Below are 17,132 nucleotides of genomic sequence, written 5' to 3'. Positions count from 1 at the left end.
TGTGAGACTGGTGTTATTTCAGGTCAGTGGCAGAGAAGAAATAGTTTGTGATTTGGCCGAGGTTTCACCAAGTCCCGGGGTAACCCTCTGGGTCTTTACCACAGATGTTTTAACAGAAACACAAAAATACAGCTGGTGTGCTTTTAAAATGATTTTATCTTCACATTAAAAAATTCCACAAGGATTCAATCTTAATCATCTGTTCATATAACAAACCTTTGTAATGTTAAAACATGTCAGGGCTCTTTCTTACCTTTTCATAATAATTATTTAGAGTACAAAATATGAAATTACAAGATGAGACGCGTCCTACAGACTAGTAAGACTAACAATGCTGTACAATTTCACACCCTTGCACAGTCAACATTCAACCAAACTCAAAAGAGTTTTGAGCTCATACATGTACATGTTTTAGCCTGTATTTTCCACTTCTTTAACAGCATCCTGTGGTGTTCCAGCTGCACCTCCTTTACCTGCAACAAAACAACAAAGCAGTCAAAAACCAACATTAACACAGTAATTAGAAAAAGCACATTCATATAAAACTAAAGCCCGCTGATGAGAGATGTAATCAAATGACCTATTTCTCAGCTGATATATAATTATATATACACAACATCGTTACTGAAGCATCAATGTGTAAACAGCATGTTACTATTGTAGCTGGTGGAGATGAAGCAAGTTTGAACTACTTTATATATAGTTTTACACCAAATAAATCTGAAGGGTTGTCAGATGAAGGAAAAACAAAGTTCTGATTCACAAATCTGGGATCCACTGGTTTAATCTTTAACAATGTGTTGTATTTTAAAAGATTTTAAAGATTATCCATCTTTATTTTTTAAGTATCTAGTGACAGAAGCTGTCAGATATATACAGTGAAGTATACAGTAGCATAAAATGGAAATACTCAAGTACCTCAAAACTGTACCTAAGTACAGTACTTCAGTAAATGTACTTAGTTACTTTCAATTAATTGCAGTTGATATGGCGACTAGTAAAGTTGTGAAATAAAAAGTGTCCAATTTACTCCTCCAGCAGATATAATATCCATGTTTATTTCAAAACATGTTTGTGTCCAGTATTCACTCTCCTTTTCTGATCTCCACCCACTCCACAGGGAATTATCTGCTACTTTAGCTGCTAAATGCTTTGCTATGTTCATCAGCAGGTTACTAACTGTGTCTGCCTGTGGTTTTGTGCTGAGTAGGTAGCATACAGTAGATTTCATTGCTAAAAAACAGAAAAAGTTAAAGTTACAGGCTGCAAAACCAAAACACTGAGCTGAGAGCTGTTAAAATGCTCTGTAGAGTTGCAGTGAGGTGATCATTTTCTGTGTGTTCAACTGATTCCTTTCACATTACAGCTATTTGGTACATTGATGATATAATACTGATTTGTGCAGCTTTAAAGTTAGCCTGTAATCACACTTCAGTCTACTCTCTGATATACCAGTAAAACTCTGTTACCTCCTTTGCTGACTCTTCCACCTTTAATGTTTCCACCTCTGCCTCTTTGCCCTCTTCTGCCAGCCCCCTGACCTGCAGGCTGACCAGCAGGACGTCCCGCCAAGCTTCCTCTGACACCTTGGTGACCTTTTTTACTTTTTAATTTAGCAAAATCCACAGTCACTTTGCTGCCATCTATCTCACAGTCCTCCATGGCCTCTTTGACAGCTTTACAATTTTCTTCACTCTCAAACTCCACAAAACCAAACCTGAGAAGAAACAAATGAAACAGTGTAACGTACACTTCAAGAATAGGTGAAAACAACATGAAAAACTCTTTAGACAATTAAGACCTACCTCTTTGAAACTCCTGTCTCTTTATCTACAGTGACTCTTGCACTGACAGCTCCTTCAAAGGCACTTTTAAGAGTCTCTGCAGTCGTCTTCTCAGTGAGACCCTTTACGATCAGTGTTTTTAATAGGACTAAAAAAAAACAAAATCACCATTTTTTAAACTCATCACACTCAAATTGCCTTTAGAAACACGTAAAATTGATGCTTTGCTATCAATACCTTTTACCACTGGCTTTGCTCTCCTTTCAAAGAACTCTACTCTGATCAGCCTCTTGCTGATCTTCATGTTTTGGGATGCCTTCAAGGCCTTTTCAGCATCTGCCACAGTTGCAAACTCGACAAACGCATATCTGCAGAGAATCAAAGATGTTTCTAGAGAACATTCAAATACTTTCGCCACTGAAAAAAAATAGCAGGCCAGTGTACATGTACGTACCCTTTTGATTTGCCTTTGTTTTCAGGCATTTTGATGTTAACAGCTTTCTGAAAGACTTTGTGGAGTTTTTTTTCTCTCACGTTGTAAGACAGATTGCTCACAAATAAGATGTTGTTCGGAGGAGCTGCAGACGTGAGAAAGAAGAAAGATTTTTTGTGACTACAGGTAAATCACTACGTCCAGATTTAACGGACTGATGTTCAGGGGAAAAAAAAAACAGTATTTAATAGTTTTAGCATCATGTCAGCTATCTACAGTACATTTTTAAATGACCATTCATTTACCTTTTGTGTTGCCGTCTTTGTTATTAGCTTTAGCTTTGGTGACTTTAGGCACATTTGTTTCTCCTACACTGTCGACAATTAAAACCCGGCCGTTGATTTTGACTTTTTGTTTTCTCTGGAGTATTTTCTTAATGATGCTTTTATTTTTAAACTCCACAAAGGCAATACTGTTGAAAAATAAGGAAATTAAGTCAGTGCACATTTCAAATATCCATATAAGGCATATTTTTATTTTCTAATAAACATCATAATCACTGCATTGACAAATATCTAATATAACAATGTATGTTTTGCACCGTTGACACAGTTGTACAGTAGGAAGTGAGCTTAAACACAGGTTTTTAAAACTCTTACCCTTGGCTTGGACCTTCAGTCCCACCAGGAAACCTGACATCGATCGCCTTGTGGAAGATGTTCAGAATGTCTTTTTTTGTCGCGGTGTATGGGACGTTCTTCAGAAACAAACATCTGGCATTTTTGGCTGCTAAAGACCAGACAGTCCTCAGATTAGACCAAATGTCTTTTATACATGACTTTATAATATTTTGCATTCCCACATGACATTATAAACATCATTATTTAAGCAGCTGGTGCCTCAAATGCATGTTAGTTTTTAAAACTCAACAATAAGTGGCCTCTTACAGTGTGAATACAGAGACACTACCATTGCATCTGTATCTATAGTGACAAGTTGCACGCGATTTAAACTCATGTGTGATCAACAATTACAGTTAGATGAGCTACCTTTTTTGTCCGCCTCTGGAACTTTCACCTTCACCTTGTCCTCACTTCTGACCTTTGCTTTAGCGATCTTGACTGGATTACCGAGGATCATCTCTCCATTCATCGTCAAGGCTTTGGTCAAGTCCATCTCTGAGGCCAAATCTACATGTGCATGTTTTCTACAACAGCAAAACATGATTTTTGAGTTCATTCAGTATCCATGTCAAATTCACCCACTACATGTTCACTGCTCAAAAGAATTAAAGGGAAAAAACTTGAAACCTGAGAGTAAAAATGTAAATACTCACCTGGAATGGTCTAATCTGATGTCTTGAACCAGGACACTTTGTGTCATGAAGTAATTTGCTAATGAATCTTTGACCTCGTCAAATGTTTTAGAGTTGTTCAGGTTGCCAACAAAAAGACAAAAACCTACAACAAAACAAGACAGTGAAATGAAACCTTTCTATTAAAATTAGGTATTTTACAAAGAATTTAACAGTTGGTCTTATTTTCAGTTCATACCATCATTGATGACTTTAGTTTTCTTTGAAGGGGAAGTGTCAGCGTTGGAGAGTGCCTTCCGTTTCCCATTTGCTGCAACAGATAGAAACAAGTTAGTTATTTGGTTACATCATAACTGAATTAAGTGAGAATAACTGGTTGACAGTAAGCAGGATTAAAGATCTCTCCTCAGTTTACAGTGTTTGGTCCTTTGTTCCTGTCACTAAGACTCTATGGTGTGCAGGAACATTTTACATTTTAAAGAGTCGAGTCATTTACCTCACTGAAATTTGTCTCCAGAATTAATTTCAAGATCAGGTAAGAAGATTTTGTGATTGATAACAGAAGTACTCATCCAAGTGCTGATGCAGTCTCAAAAAATTAAAGAAGAGGTGAAAGCTTTTGCTAGTTTTACAGTTTTTGGTAGAAAAAATAAAATTTTTAGGGTTCACATCATTTGAGACCAGACAACACTGTGGGACAATGAAAAAAATAAAAAACAACCAAACACTACTCCAAGCAGCTGGTTAAATCACTGACTATTAATTTTCAACTGTCCTTACCTGCTTTCTTTTTAACATCCGTCTGTTCACTTCTGTTGGTTTCCTGTTTAATATGTCCATTCTGCCCTTCCTCATTCTTCTTTGCCCAAGTTAAAGTTACTGAGGGGGAATTTTCATTTTCTTCGGTGGCTGTGTCCATTCGAGATTCTAAAGAGGAAATCCTGTTACTGACACCTCTCAGAATCTCACTCTGGTACATTGTTTATGTTGTGTTTCCACTACCTTGTTCCTCTTTGGTGTCCTCCATCTCTTGCAGCATCTTTGTCTCAGAACTCTCACAGGGTGCGTCGTCTGTGCAGCCTATTGCATCAGCTGAAGAGACTGCATGAGTCTGTTCGTCTGAAACAAACATTCAAAATATGATTTAAGGACAGTGAAAACCTGCTGGAGCCCACAGTAAACATTGTGAATACAGCCTCTGATCTACAGGAAAAACTGTCAACAAACTTTTTGTAGCCTTTGGTCAAGTCTGTAGAAGAGCATTTTAGACGTAAAGTTTTATCTTAAAACTAAACAATCCCTGGTCACTTTTGGTTTCAATATTACAACCACAACTTGGATTAAAACAACGAACACATGTTTTTACTTGGAAAATATGAGGAGTTATTCTGTACTTGAGTCACTCCTTCAGAAAACGTTGTCTTTCAGCCTCAACAGTTAGTGGTTTCTACACAGTTTGTGAATGAGACACACCCTGTCACCTTTTAAGTCTTACAGATCTCATTGCTTTATTTTTGTTTTCCAACAGTCAGTTACATTTTTTAGTTTCACACATAAGGACAAAGATCACTTTAATGACAAACACACTGCAGTGGACCAAGAGTCTTTCCTTCCTACACAACAACAAAAAAAGGTTATGTGATGCAATTATAACTTGTGAGCAGCCTTACCGTGACTAGTCATTTCTTTGTCAGTCATCTGATCACTTGGATTGGTTCTCCTTTCCAAATCACCAGCCTCTCTTTCACTCTTGTTCTCCCAGGATACAGTTATAGTGGGTGTGCTTCCCTTTACTTCAATGACAGCATCCATCTGAGAATCTAGACGTGGAGATTTGTTACTGGCACTGTTCAGCAGCTCACTCAGACATCATGTGTGATGTGTTTGAAGTACCTTGTTCATCTTGGTCCTTCTGCTCCTGTTTCATCACTGGGCTCTCAGTGGGAGCGTTCTCCTCTGTCCGGACTATTTGTTCACTTGAAATTACAGTCTCAGTCTGTCCTTCTGAAAGAAAAAACATTAATTGAATTCTTTAATGTTGCTTCTAAGTACAGGCGGTTTTGTTCACTGTAGATTTCGAGATGTTTAAAATAAAGGACTTGCCAGTGTTAACACTGCACTCCTCTTCTCCAACTTCTTTGGTGACAACTTTGCTTTGTCGTTTACTACGTCTTGTAGCCTGAAAGAAACAAATATATTCATAACATTAAGACCAGATGAGAGCATGGTTCCATCTTAAAACTCAACTCAACCCAATATTAATAATTTTGTAAATTTTGTTGACCATGTCTTCCAAACACTTGCGTTGTCTAACAAACCACAAAGAAATTCAATTTCTATGGACAAGTAACAAACAAAAGCAGCAAATTCTCACATTTCAGAGGCTTAAAGTCTGGCATTCTCCCTTAATAAATACTTGACAGTCTTGATTACCTAAATTTATATCACAACTTCTGTCAGTCAACTGAGTTGATCGATTAGTCGACAAATAATCCAGCCGGATTTGAGAGTTAGCGTAAGAGCATAATTATGACTATTTAACCTCTTAAAATAAACGGACAGATTGCACGTATCCAACTAGTTAAAACAGTGTTTGAAGGCATTGATGTGACTATTAGCAGCTAACCAAACTGTTAGCCAGTTAGTTTGCAGCTACTAAAACCAGACAACGGTTAGCATAAAACAATCTACTTAGTGCATGTTGAAGCCTGGTTAATATAAATGTAATGTAGCGTTTCTCTTACGTCTGTCTTTGCCATGTTGAGTGTTACAAGATCATACAATCATAGGCTGGTACAGCTAGTTGTAGCCGATGAATACACGTGTGTTAAGCTACAAACATCCACATGCCACTATTTCAAAGCACCCTCTGAGCATGCGTGTGCTACTACGGATGCCGAGAAGGACGGAAGTTTATGCGAAATAGCTAGCGACGCTAACAGTCCTGGTAATTCCCTAAAAAGACACTTCAGGGTGTCAGCTGCACTGCTATGAGCACATCCCGGGTAAATACTGGGCGGGCAGCAATGATTAAGAGAGGAGGTGAGGGGGCAGATTTGGGAGTGTTTTTCGGAGTTACGTACGCGCCCAAGTTTCTGTCAGCTAGCCAAGTAGCCAATTAGCTTAAAAGTTGTGTCTTGAGTGGGGCAACTCCTATTTGAACTATGTACTTCAGCTCTCCATCAGACTCAAGCATACAGAAAGTGATAGCGACTGAATTTATTTCAGTCTGACTCGCTACATAACCGGACCTCGTTATGTTTTTCTCTCAGTTTGTGTTTTTGTTTGGGAAGAGAAACCAAGGTTAATAATGTGTTGACGAGTGGAACTGGGACCGGTCCGAAGGTCGAGTTACAGCCTCAACAACTCGACCGATCACCCGGGGAAGATAAGATATTATCGGGTCACACCAACTAACGCCAACATGAGCTGACCATAGAAGATGAGGGGCTGATTTGAGGACTATTAGGACGAACTTTCTTTTACAATGGGGAGTCAGAGGAACGGTTTCAAGAAGGAAACCTTCATCTTGTCAGTGGACGTCGGTACAACATCAATCAGATGTCACGTCTACGACAAGGAAGCAAAAATCCGAGGATCATGTACCACCAAGGTATTCATCTCCTTCTCCCAGGCTCTTTGGCTTCTTATTTTTCATTTATACCACTCACGTGCATCACTCTATGCGACTTACACGTTTCTTATCCTGGTGATATTTTCTCCAGGTTGTTCTCTTGTATCCAGAGGTTGGACGTGTGGAGATGGACCCAGATGCACTGTGGAAAGGGTTTATCGATGTGGTCAAGGGTGCTGTGCAAGGTAGAGTTGCTCCATTTCCTGTTGCTGCATCTATCCACAACTATACCAAAGGTTAGGCTAGATGAGAATCATTTTTCATGGCAATTAACAACACAAATTGTATCTTAGGAAACACTCTAAATACCATAAGGATGTTTAAATATTGTTTCCAGTTTCAGTGAGTACTAAAAAAGCAAGCAGAAGACTGATCAACATATACTGAGATGCCAACTCTTTAGGTACATTCAGTGCAATACAGTAATCCTAAAGTGTTGATTTTACTCCATGCTCTTTTGGTGGATGTATCCTATGCTGTTTTTTTTTTTTTAATGGATTACATTATGCTATGTGAGAGGTAGTTTTGTCCACAGAACATTAGAAACAGTCCCGACACAAAAAATATTCCATGCTTGCAAGTGTAAACAGTTGACAGGACAGGAATTTACACGGGACACTTGTCTCTGTCCCTATAAAAGCATACAGTAATCGGCATGTCAAAGTGCCAGTTTCAAAGATCTCTTCCAGTTTCTCGCTGTAACCAGTTTAATGTGTGTGTGTGTGTGTGTGTGTGTGTGTGTGTGTGTGTGTGTGTGTGTGTGCGCGCCCCTCTAGATGCAGGAGTACAAATGCGCCAGATAGAGGCCCTCGGCATCTCCACTCAACGAGGCACCTTCACAACATGGGACAAGTAAGTAGAACAAAAAAAAATCGAATTACTTTTTCTTAGCTCCAAAAAAAGTCTGTACATAACTTGTAGGCAAACTTGAAGCATTACTGTTGAACACCAACACTAACCATCCATCCATCCATCATCTATACCGCTTATCCGTTAAGGCTTGTGGGGGGCTAGAGCCTATCCCAGCTGTCATTGGGCGAGAGGACAGACAAATAACCATTCACACTCACATTCACACCTACGGCCAATTTAGTTTTAGAGTTACCAATTAACCAAATTTTTTCCATCCCGGTTCAACTTCAGGTTCATTTCACTTCCTCTTTTTTCTTTTGACAGGAAAACTGGAGTTCCCTTCCATAACTTCATCAGCTGGCAGGATCAGAGAGCCGCAGACTTGGTGAAGTCCTGGAACAGATCCTGCACCATGAAGGTGAGTCTTTAACTGTTTTGCATCTGTAATTGTCATGTACTGAATAACGTACGTAGTCTAGAGGCAAGGGATGAAATAGTAGAATTTAGAAGTTATTTGCGATATACAGCACTGTCTCCTTCACACAGTATGACTTTTTATTGGTTTTCCCACAACCTCAGGCAATCCATGGGGTGATGAAGGTGGTGTACTTTCTGACCAGGCAGAAGCGTTCACTTGCTGCAAGTCTTATCGTCTTTTCAACTCAACATGTGACCTTCCGCCTCGTCTGGGTCTTGACACATTACAAGCAGGTGGGTTTGTATGCGCATGTGTCCAGGGTGACATTTACACCAGTTAGCTGATGTGTACGAAAAGCAGCTGTGATGCACATTGACCTGCTTGGTAAACACTGCTTCATGTTTGCTGATCTGAACCATTGTTTACATGGAGTCACAGCGGTTACTAATGCTGAAATCATTGAAAGAGTGACACCAGAAGACTTCACAGTTATTCCAACTAATTATTTTAATTGTTGGTTAACACCCAATTCTTCTTCTATTAGTCAGTTGTTTGGACTATAAAATGTCAAAAATAGTGATAAATGCTCATCACAATTTCCTATAGCTCAGGGTGACATCATGAAATTGCTTGTTTTGCCAAATCAACTCATTTGAGAAGCTGGAACCAGAGGACATTTAGCATTTTTGCTAGAAAAATGACTTGATTAATTCAATTAATTAATGATTATTTGATAAAAATAGTAGTTTAATAATTTTCCATTTATCAAGAGATTAATCATGAAATTGTTTCAGCCTTTCTTTTTTCCACCTGCAGGTGACAGACACTGTTGAGGCACTTTAACGGACGGCTAGCACCATTACAAATTAAATAAATACAAAATATGGTATTTGTAATGCACGTGTAGACAGATTAAACTCTCGTCCTTTCAGTATTTGTTGTCATTTTCAAAACAAACATCCTGTCGTGCAAGTAGTCCTGCTACAATGCACGGCAGAGCAAACAACTGAAACCCTCCCAGGTTGTGGGTTTTAAAGGTTTCATTTGTTTGGTTTTTTTTTTTTGTTTTTGTTTTTTTAAAAAAAGGAAACTAAAGCATGAAATTACAACAAACTGGGAGAGGCTGCATTATCAGCACAGCCCTCTCTCGTTCTCAGCCTCATCATGTTTCTCTCTTCCAGGTTCGTCAAGCAGTAGCTGAGGGCAACTGCGTCTTTGGAACAATAGACACCTGGCTCCTGTTCAAACTCACAAAAGGTGAGTTTGAGCTTATGTGAAAGCCATCTCTCTATGAGGATAATCTCTTTTAAAAGCAGTGCAGTGAATAATTGTTCAGTGGATTTCATCTTATACACTGTTGACCCAGACTGGGCGTTCTTTGTGTTCCCAATCCTATTACATCATCAATTAAATTCCTTGGAAATGTTTTTGCTAACTCTTGTGGGCGAGCATGATTTGGAAACCTGACCGGAAGCTCAAACAAGTGTTTTTTGTTTGTTTGTTTGTTTGTTGTTTTTTTTTTTTTGTAACATTTGTATCACATCGTCTGTTTCAGGACATGTCCATGCCACAGACTTTTCAAATGCCAGTTCAACAGGGATTTTCGACTCCTATCAGGTCTGGTGTATGTCATGTTTATTTACAGTTTCTTTCTGTGATTGGTGTGAGAGTTCTTTTCTTATCACTGTTATGTGACTTTTTTTTAACAGATGTGTTGGAGTGGTTTCCTCTGCTCTCTTGTTTCTCTGCCTCTCTCTATTTTCCCCACAGTAGAAAATACAGGGTGAGTCACAGTTCAGTGTGTGCTTGATTCATGTCTTAGCCTGTTGAAGTCTTTTGATGTAAAGCCATACATTTCATCACATCCATACGTTTTGCTCTGTATTCCAGTTTTTTACCTGTTACCCAGAAGCAGTAAAATACTTTCAGTCAGTGGTTAACTGAAATTTTCTGCTCATGAGAATTATCAACAACTATCTATGTGATTTTGTGCATGCATTATTTTGTGTATGTGATATGTTACTTATAGTTATTATATATAGTGCAAAGTTTTATTTAGAATGACTGACGGAGAGTGTGAGATGATACTTTGTCTCTGGTTTCTCCTACATGATGCACCAGCCATGACTTTGGTTCCACAGACGTGTCTATCTTTGGAGTATCCATTCCTATCATGTCAGTGGTGAGTTGTCAAGGTCTTGGCATCACACACACTGTTATCTGTGTGATTATGATAAAGAAAATATTCATTGCAACCCTCTGATTCCATTTATGCCAGCGTGTCACCATCATTATGTTGTAAAAAAGTATATTCCAAGTATTTAGTTAATCAGCAGCAGGGGACACGTGGCATGTGTTCAAGTGTGTCAATTGAAACAGAATATTAGGAATGTTAATTAGACAGAATTAATACATACCTCAGTAATAATACATGAAATTTTGTTTATAGTTACCTTGTGGTAGAGGTTAAAAACCGACAAGACAGTGAATATAAAATAAAAGACAACAAGACACGAGTAATGAATTGAAACAGTAGAATTAAAACTGTAGAGTGAATTGAGACAGTATTGTTCAATGTGACTTTGCCTTTCCCTTTATAAAAATTTGAATTATCCAATATAAACCTGTTGAGGATTCAGAGTGTTCGCACCAAATGATTGACTTCCTCTGTCCGTCTGCTGCAGATGGCAGACCAGCAGGCAGCCATGTTTGGAGAGTGCTGCTTTGATGTCGGTGATGTAAAGATCACCATGGGAACAGGCACTTTCATGGACATCAACACCGGGAGCAAACCTCATACATCTGTAGCAGGTAAGGCTAAATACACACTTATTAAGGCAATAATATCCATATTTGTCCATACATTAAAAGCCTGCGTTTCCTCTCTGTAGGTCTGTATCCTCTGGTGGGGTGGAAGATCGGCCCAGAGGTGGTGTACCTAGCGGAGGGCAATGCAGCAGACACAGGCACTGCCATCAAATGGGCACAGGAGCTGGGTGAGTGAGCTGTTTACTGTGGCTGTATTGATGAAAGATTTGGAACATTTTACAGTGAAATGATGGTGGTGTTGTGGTGCAAAATAATGTGAAAGGTGTTGTTCACTGTGAGCTTTTTAGCCTCTTTTAGCTGTTGTTTTGGTCTCACAGTCTGCAGCTTGTCTCATCAGCACAGTTTCAAGCCGCAACAGCAGCTGCTTTCAGTGAAAAAGCCCCAGTAATAATACATGAAGCCCAGAACACTCTACCTGCTCAGAGAAAGTTAGCAACTAGCTGGTGAACACAGTGGAGCATTTAGCAGCTTAAGAGCCAGATATTTCTCAGGTGCCCAATAACATTATTCCACATTAATGCTAACATTCTTCCTTGTCGGCTGGATGTGTAAAAAGGCAGCATAACAACTTTATAAAGTTAGAATATGTCAGCGTTGTGTTTTCACTTTGCTCCACTGCCCCAAGTGTCCACAAATCTATTCACGCGTCTTCAAATTTACCCATGTTAACCTGAATATATTGACAGATTTAATGTTTGAAACCTGTGTGTGTTGTTGCAGAGCTCTTCTCTGACGTCCAGGAGACCAGTGCCATGGCGTACAGTGTCAGTGATGCTGATGGAGTGTGTTTTGTACCTTCCTTCAGTGGCCTTCAGGTACATGTGTACAATATAAGTACAGTGTGTCATTGTTTAGTGTCAAGTGTTTGTGTCATTTTTATTGGATATTTATTGACAACATATGTTGATATTTAGCTATTACAGCCATTTATCTCCATTTTTGGCTTTTTTTCCCCCTCTGTAACATGGTTATATGTTTCTTTTTTTTCTCTGCCTTCCTTTGTGAACTGGCCTTTGTAAGTCTGTGTCCTGAATGTTAATAGTTCATTTGCAAATATGTCATTATAAATCAGTTGTCTAATGGTTGTTAAATGAAAAGCTGCTGGATGTACAATAACCAAGTAAAACAGTGTCGCTGCTCTCTTGCTCACTGGAGACTATAGAGTTTCACTTTATTGCAATAGATGTGGCAGCTCCAGTCCAATATTTTTTTGTATTATGTCACTTTTTCACTTACAGACATTTGACACGTTTGCGTACACACTTTATTTATCCAAAGGCTCCTCTGAATGATCCCAAAGCTTGTGCTTCACTCATGGGCCTCAAACCTTCAACCACCAAAAGCCATCTAGTCCGTGCCATACTGGAGTCTGTCGCCTTCAGGTGAGTCATTTTGAAGAGATTGAAGAGAACATGTTTATTCACTCTCATTCATTATAATTGATATTCTTTCTTTGCATTCTTTTTGTTCTTTGCAGAAACAAGCAGCTGTACGAGACGATGCTGAGAGAAACTCGCATCCCCGTCACCAGGATCAGGTACAGTTCTTTTCATCCACTGACAGTATAGTCAGTGGAAACAGTGTGTGGTTATAGTAATGTAGGAGTCCCATATCTGATCATAGGATTTGGATTTTAGCCAGTAAACTGGGCGTAACAGAGCGTACTCTTGTGTACCCTACCTTTGCTAATGCAGCTCAGTTTTTATTGGCAATCCATTATGTGTGTATGTCTCTCTGATACTGTTACAGTAAAGTGAGTTGCAGTTTAATTGAGTGCTCTTTCTTTCATTCTTTCCCTCTCAGGGTGGATGGTGGTGTTTCTGCCAATGACTTTGTCATGCAGCTGACTGCAGACCTGTTTGGCAGAAAGGTAGCCAGACCCCAACACCACGAGATGTCGTGTTTGGGGGCTGCTTTTGTTGCTGGACTTGGAGTGGGTACGCAGAGACTTATTCATATACAATATGTACATTATGCTGTAGGCGTTTTAAATCCAAAACATTTGTATTTGTATTAGATTTATAGCAGTACTACACTTGCATTTTAGGCATGAGGGATAATGTCCTCAGAGTTGCAGTTCTTTTTCTGTAGCTGTGTGAAGTTGTGTGTCTGTCAAGCAGTCAGACACCATGTGTTACTCTTTACTTTCACATTAGTTCTTCATTTTTCTCTAAAAATACTACAGCACTTGATCTAGACATTGAGTTTCATTTGATTATGATCAAAAGTCCTATTTCTGTTCTTGCTGACACTGGCAGAAGAAGCAACGTGAAATGCTGCTGTTTGTTATGTAACACATTTTCTATGTAATTATTCACATTATGTAATTAGATTGTTTTACATTAGTCAGTGCTCAGTCAAATCAAACAAACAAGAAGGACTTGTTCATGTTGTTTTGTAACGGGCCAAAAGCAGGTGGTGTCGATGACTGAATGCTAATGTGAATCATGTCATGCTTGAGAGGCTGTAGTTCTTACTGGATCAGTGGACGACAGTGTTTGGTGAAATGCAGTTGTGATTATCTGTGTGTTTGGGGGAATAGACTCATCACTCACACTGACAAATTCAGCTTTAATAGGACTTCCTCTATTTTTGTGCTCATGTTGTTTCCTTAAGTCTTCCTCTGTCCTCTACTGTCACCGCAGGCTTCTGGAGGACCCGGGAAGAGCTAAAGAAGCTGCAGAACACCGATGAGGTGTTCTTGCCTAAAGGCTCATCCAAAGAGGATGCTGGTGGCAGTCTGAATCGGGAATACATCCCCGTCCTCCAGAGCTGGGAGAGAGCTCTCCGCCGTTCCATGAATTGGTACAGCAAGCCTTGACTCAGAAAGTCCTTTTTAAACAGAATTAGTAACCATCAGCTGTACTGTGAACTAGCTTAACAGTTTGTGAATCAAAATTGAATCTTGGTCCAGATACAAGTGTTTTTTTTTTCTCTACTGTCAAACAAAACACAGCCGTACGTCACATACACTCAGATAATTGTATAGCACTGATAACTACAGCTGAAAGCAGGATTGTGGGAAAGGTCCAGTACAGGTCTGATCCAGGCCCCAGTGCCATCAGCCACCTTCACATCCTTGAATTGTTGACCATATACAGAAGTGACAATAGCTTTACTTGGTTTCCTCACACAGTAGCAGCCTTTATGGATAAATCCTCTATTCACATCTCAGGTCACTGGTGCCTCTTCATATCACAGTATTTTATCCAGGTAGAATGATATTTGTTATAATATTTTCCCACATGGGGGCGCTAATTACTGACTTTACAGCTTTTTAATTTATGAACTTGCCAATGCAACCACATGCCAGGTGTTAACAAGGGGCCATAGATTAAAATCATTTGTATCAGATTCACACATGATCCTCTGTAGGAGAAACAAAGGCTGCACCCTCCTGTTCACGATACCTCAAGATTCAAAGAGCTCCACATAGGAAAAAAAATTGTCGTGTCAGACATTCAACAAATGCAGTTTAGTGTTTACCTGATTGCGTGGTATTTTCACTCTGTTATTTCATGAAAATGCTAGTCCTCTTAACAAAATTTCCAATTCACACATGTTGCCTTTCAGAAATCAGGAGCAGCTTTGGTTTGTAATCTCAAATTAGTTGCATTTATCCTCAAACTGAAGGCAATGAGTTTGCATGGCATGACATTGTTTAAATGTGACTGGAGAAAAATCACATCATCTCAATTGGTAAAAATTTTTAAAATGTTTCAAATGTTTTAAAATTTTTGTTCAGGTTGACTGGGAGTAATTTGGGATTTTTATGGGTATATATGGGATAGATTAGAGATAAGAAAATCTAGTCTAAATAGAAATAACTTCTGTGTCAACTCACACAAAATCTCCTCAAAATCTTTTGCTATGGAGCAGCTTCAGGTTGAACATCTTTATGAAATCTTAGATCAGCACCTGCATTCTCTGCTGTTTAGGAACACGTTGGCCAGGGATACAAATATTAATTGATATGACATAACAAAACCAGGAAATAAACAGATTTGTTCTGAGCATTATTCCTTGTCAGTCCATGTTGTGCAGCCATTATGACAGTGATTAGTTTGTGTTTATCGATTCTTTGTCCCGGCCTTATGAATTTCAAAGGGACAGTCGTGGTGATGTCATATGATAATGTTTTGACTCAAGTCTTTTACTTGACCTGATGAACTCTGATGACAAAGTTGTGTTATGATTAAATGTGCCTGCACCTCCATCACATAATCACAAATTACTAAAAACAAAGTAAACTGTGAATCTCACTGTAGAAATGTTCTGATTGCAAGGTATTGTTAAATATTGTCTACTTGTATTACTTTATTACAGTTCTTTGTCATGCACTTAACTTTGTTATGCAAAGAGACACTGTATAATACTGAAGTTAACACCTCAGATTGAAATGACATTTCAACACACATTCATTTCTTGAATGGCAAATGTCATCCTAAGCTGCTGGGAAATAACAAATAATTAAAGTGTGAAATCATACATTTTGTTACCAAACCGCTGAAAATATCAGGTCTGGTGTGTACGATGCAAAAAATCTAGTATTAAAAACATGAACCATCAGCAGTCGCCTGTGGTGATTTGAGCGTGTCGTGCTTTTACCGTAGGTGTCACTGACGCAGTGAGTGAACAGATGCTGTCTGAAGGGTGTCACCTCCACATGGACTCTGGGGAAATGCTGTAGTCCCTGTGCCTGGGGAATTATCAGAAACACAGGCTGTTAGATGAGTGTAGGGGTTGCTTCCCACTGATGTGACTGACCTCACTGTGAGAGGGTTGCTATGGTAGCTTGTGGATGGAGTGACTGAGAACAAATGGGATGTGTATTCCTGCTCATGGTGCTGGTATGGTGAAGGGGGCGCTAATTGAGAGCACAGAAAGGGGATTTTCCTAAACAATGGGAGGATTGTGTGCTGCACTTAGAGGGACACCACACAGATCCATACAGTATAGGTTTTCTGTGTCAAGTCGCCCATCCCCTGCACCCAAACCCTTCCTCTGGTCTCAGCTGTCAATCTCAACTTTCTCACTCAAACATGGCCGGGTTCTTTTTGCCAGCGGGCCTGGCTTGCAGTGGGATGCCTTCACAGAGAGAAATGTGTTAGAGTGAGTGAGGCAGACCAGGACTAGCCCATGAATCAGTGCTGCCGGCTCTCACACTAATCAGTAAAATGGGCGTGTGTGTGTGTGTGTGTGCCAGTGCTGTGCCTGGTGCCGCATTGTATGAGTTGTGGCAGACCCTGCCTTGCAACAAATTCAATCTGACAGCAGGAACTGGATGCTATGTGACCACTACTCCAGTCCCCCTCCCCCATACAAGCTGAACCCTGCGTCAAAGGTCATTATATAACTCCCTCTTCTCTCTCTCTCTCTCTCTCTCTCTCTCTCTCTCTCTGTGACACATTGGGATTGTTCGCTGGAGTGTCGGGGGTTGGAAGTTGAGCTTTTGTGTTTTTTCTTTTTTTCCTGTCAGTGTGTCTCAGCCTCTCCCCCCTGCTGCCTAAGCATCTAACTCTCCTCTCAGTTCAGTCCATTTGTTACTGGCATGACACACATGTACGCATATTGCTACAGCAAAAATTTACATATACGTTAAGTGAAATAAATTAGTTAGTTAATACCCTAATGTTAATTAAATAAATAAAAACCTGGAATAAGACAGGTTACTATTCTCCAGTAAAAAGTGTTCTCTGCTAACTTTGACACATCTGTTCACAGTTATACAAGTAGTTCTGACCAAGCAATCTGATTGGTCAACAAGACATTTAGAATGTGCTCAAATCAGCATGACAGCACGCCTTACTCATCACTAAAAATATTACTCCGCAATATACATTTTACTTTGTTGGTAACAGTTGTAT

The 17,132-nt window shown here is 39.4% G+C and overlaps 2 protein-coding genes across 3 annotated transcripts; one reads left to right on the top strand and one right to left on the bottom strand.

Moving 5' to 3' along the window:
• Positions 1-138: 138 nt before the first annotated feature.
• On the bottom strand, positions 139-6,425 carry LOC108883734 (nucleolin). 2 transcript variants are annotated; one of them, XM_018677193.2, is made up of 16 exons: positions 6,277-6,425; positions 5,636-5,711; positions 5,426-5,536; positions 5,203-5,352; positions 4,535-4,651; positions 4,313-4,459; positions 3,771-3,842; positions 3,554-3,677; positions 3,267-3,424; positions 2,877-3,003; positions 2,523-2,689; positions 2,239-2,362; positions 2,022-2,152; positions 1,806-1,932; positions 1,470-1,717; positions 139-473 (listed from the first exon to the last, which is right to left on the bottom strand). In XM_018677193.2, the coding sequence occupies exons 1-16, from the start codon at positions 6,289-6,291 to the stop codon at positions 412-414; spliced, it is 1,956 nt and encodes a 651-aa protein (XP_018532709.1). In that variant the 5' UTR covers positions 6,292-6,425; the 3' UTR covers positions 139-411. The 2 variants fall into 2 exon arrangements, with proteins under 2 accessions (XP_018532709.1, XP_018532708.1); XM_018677192.2 differs by having other exon boundaries at positions 2,877-3,006; positions 6,277-6,424.
• A 62-nt stretch (positions 6,426-6,487) lies between these two features.
• Positions 6,488-15,834, top strand: gk5 (glycerol kinase 5). Its single transcript, XM_018677195.2, has 16 exons — positions 6,488-7,145; positions 7,258-7,351; positions 7,943-8,018; positions 8,343-8,436; positions 8,598-8,729; positions 9,618-9,693; positions 9,992-10,053; positions 10,146-10,219; positions 10,558-10,618; positions 11,121-11,247; positions 11,328-11,432; positions 11,986-12,080; positions 12,544-12,647; positions 12,743-12,802; positions 13,069-13,202; positions 13,911-15,834. The coding sequence occupies exons 1-16, from the start codon at positions 7,020-7,022 to the stop codon at positions 14,084-14,086; spliced, it is 1,596 nt and encodes a 531-aa protein (XP_018532711.1). The 5' UTR covers positions 6,488-7,019; the 3' UTR covers positions 14,087-15,834.
• The last annotated feature ends 1,298 nt before the right edge of the window (positions 15,835-17,132 follow it).

Source organism: Lates calcarifer, linkage group LG4, assembly GCF_001640805.2.
Source record: "Lates calcarifer isolate ASB-BC8 linkage group LG4, TLL_Latcal_v3, whole genome shotgun sequence".
Classification (NCBI taxonomy): domain Eukaryota; kingdom Metazoa; phylum Chordata; class Actinopteri; family Centropomidae; genus Lates; species Lates calcarifer.
Note: the sequence above shows the minus strand (reverse complement) of the source record. Positions and strands in the feature narration are given on the sequence as shown.

Excerpts from the sequence above, each read along its gene's own strand:
- LOC108883734 (XM_018677192.2), bottom strand. Across the intron at positions 2,153-2,238 it reads AACAAAGGCAAATCAAAAGG|ATATGCGTTTGTCGAGTTTG; the intron begins GTACGTACATGT and ends GATTCTCTGCAG. Across the intron at positions 1,718-1,805 it reads GAGACAGGAGTTTCAAAGAG|GTTTGGTTTTGTGGAGTTTG; the intron begins GTAGGTCTTAAT and ends GTTTCTTCTCAG.
- gk5 (XM_018677195.2), top strand. The coding sequence starts at position 7,020 with ATGGGGAGTCAGAGGAACGGTTTCAAGAAGGAAACCTTCATCTTGTCA. Across the intron at positions 10,619-11,120 it reads CCATTCCTATCATGTCAGTG|ATGGCAGACCAGCAGGCAGC; the intron begins GTGAGTTGTCAA and ends CGTCTGCTGCAG. Across the intron at positions 12,081-12,543 it reads CTTCCTTCAGTGGCCTTCAG|GCTCCTCTGAATGATCCCAA; the intron begins GTACATGTGTAC and ends ATTTATCCAAAG.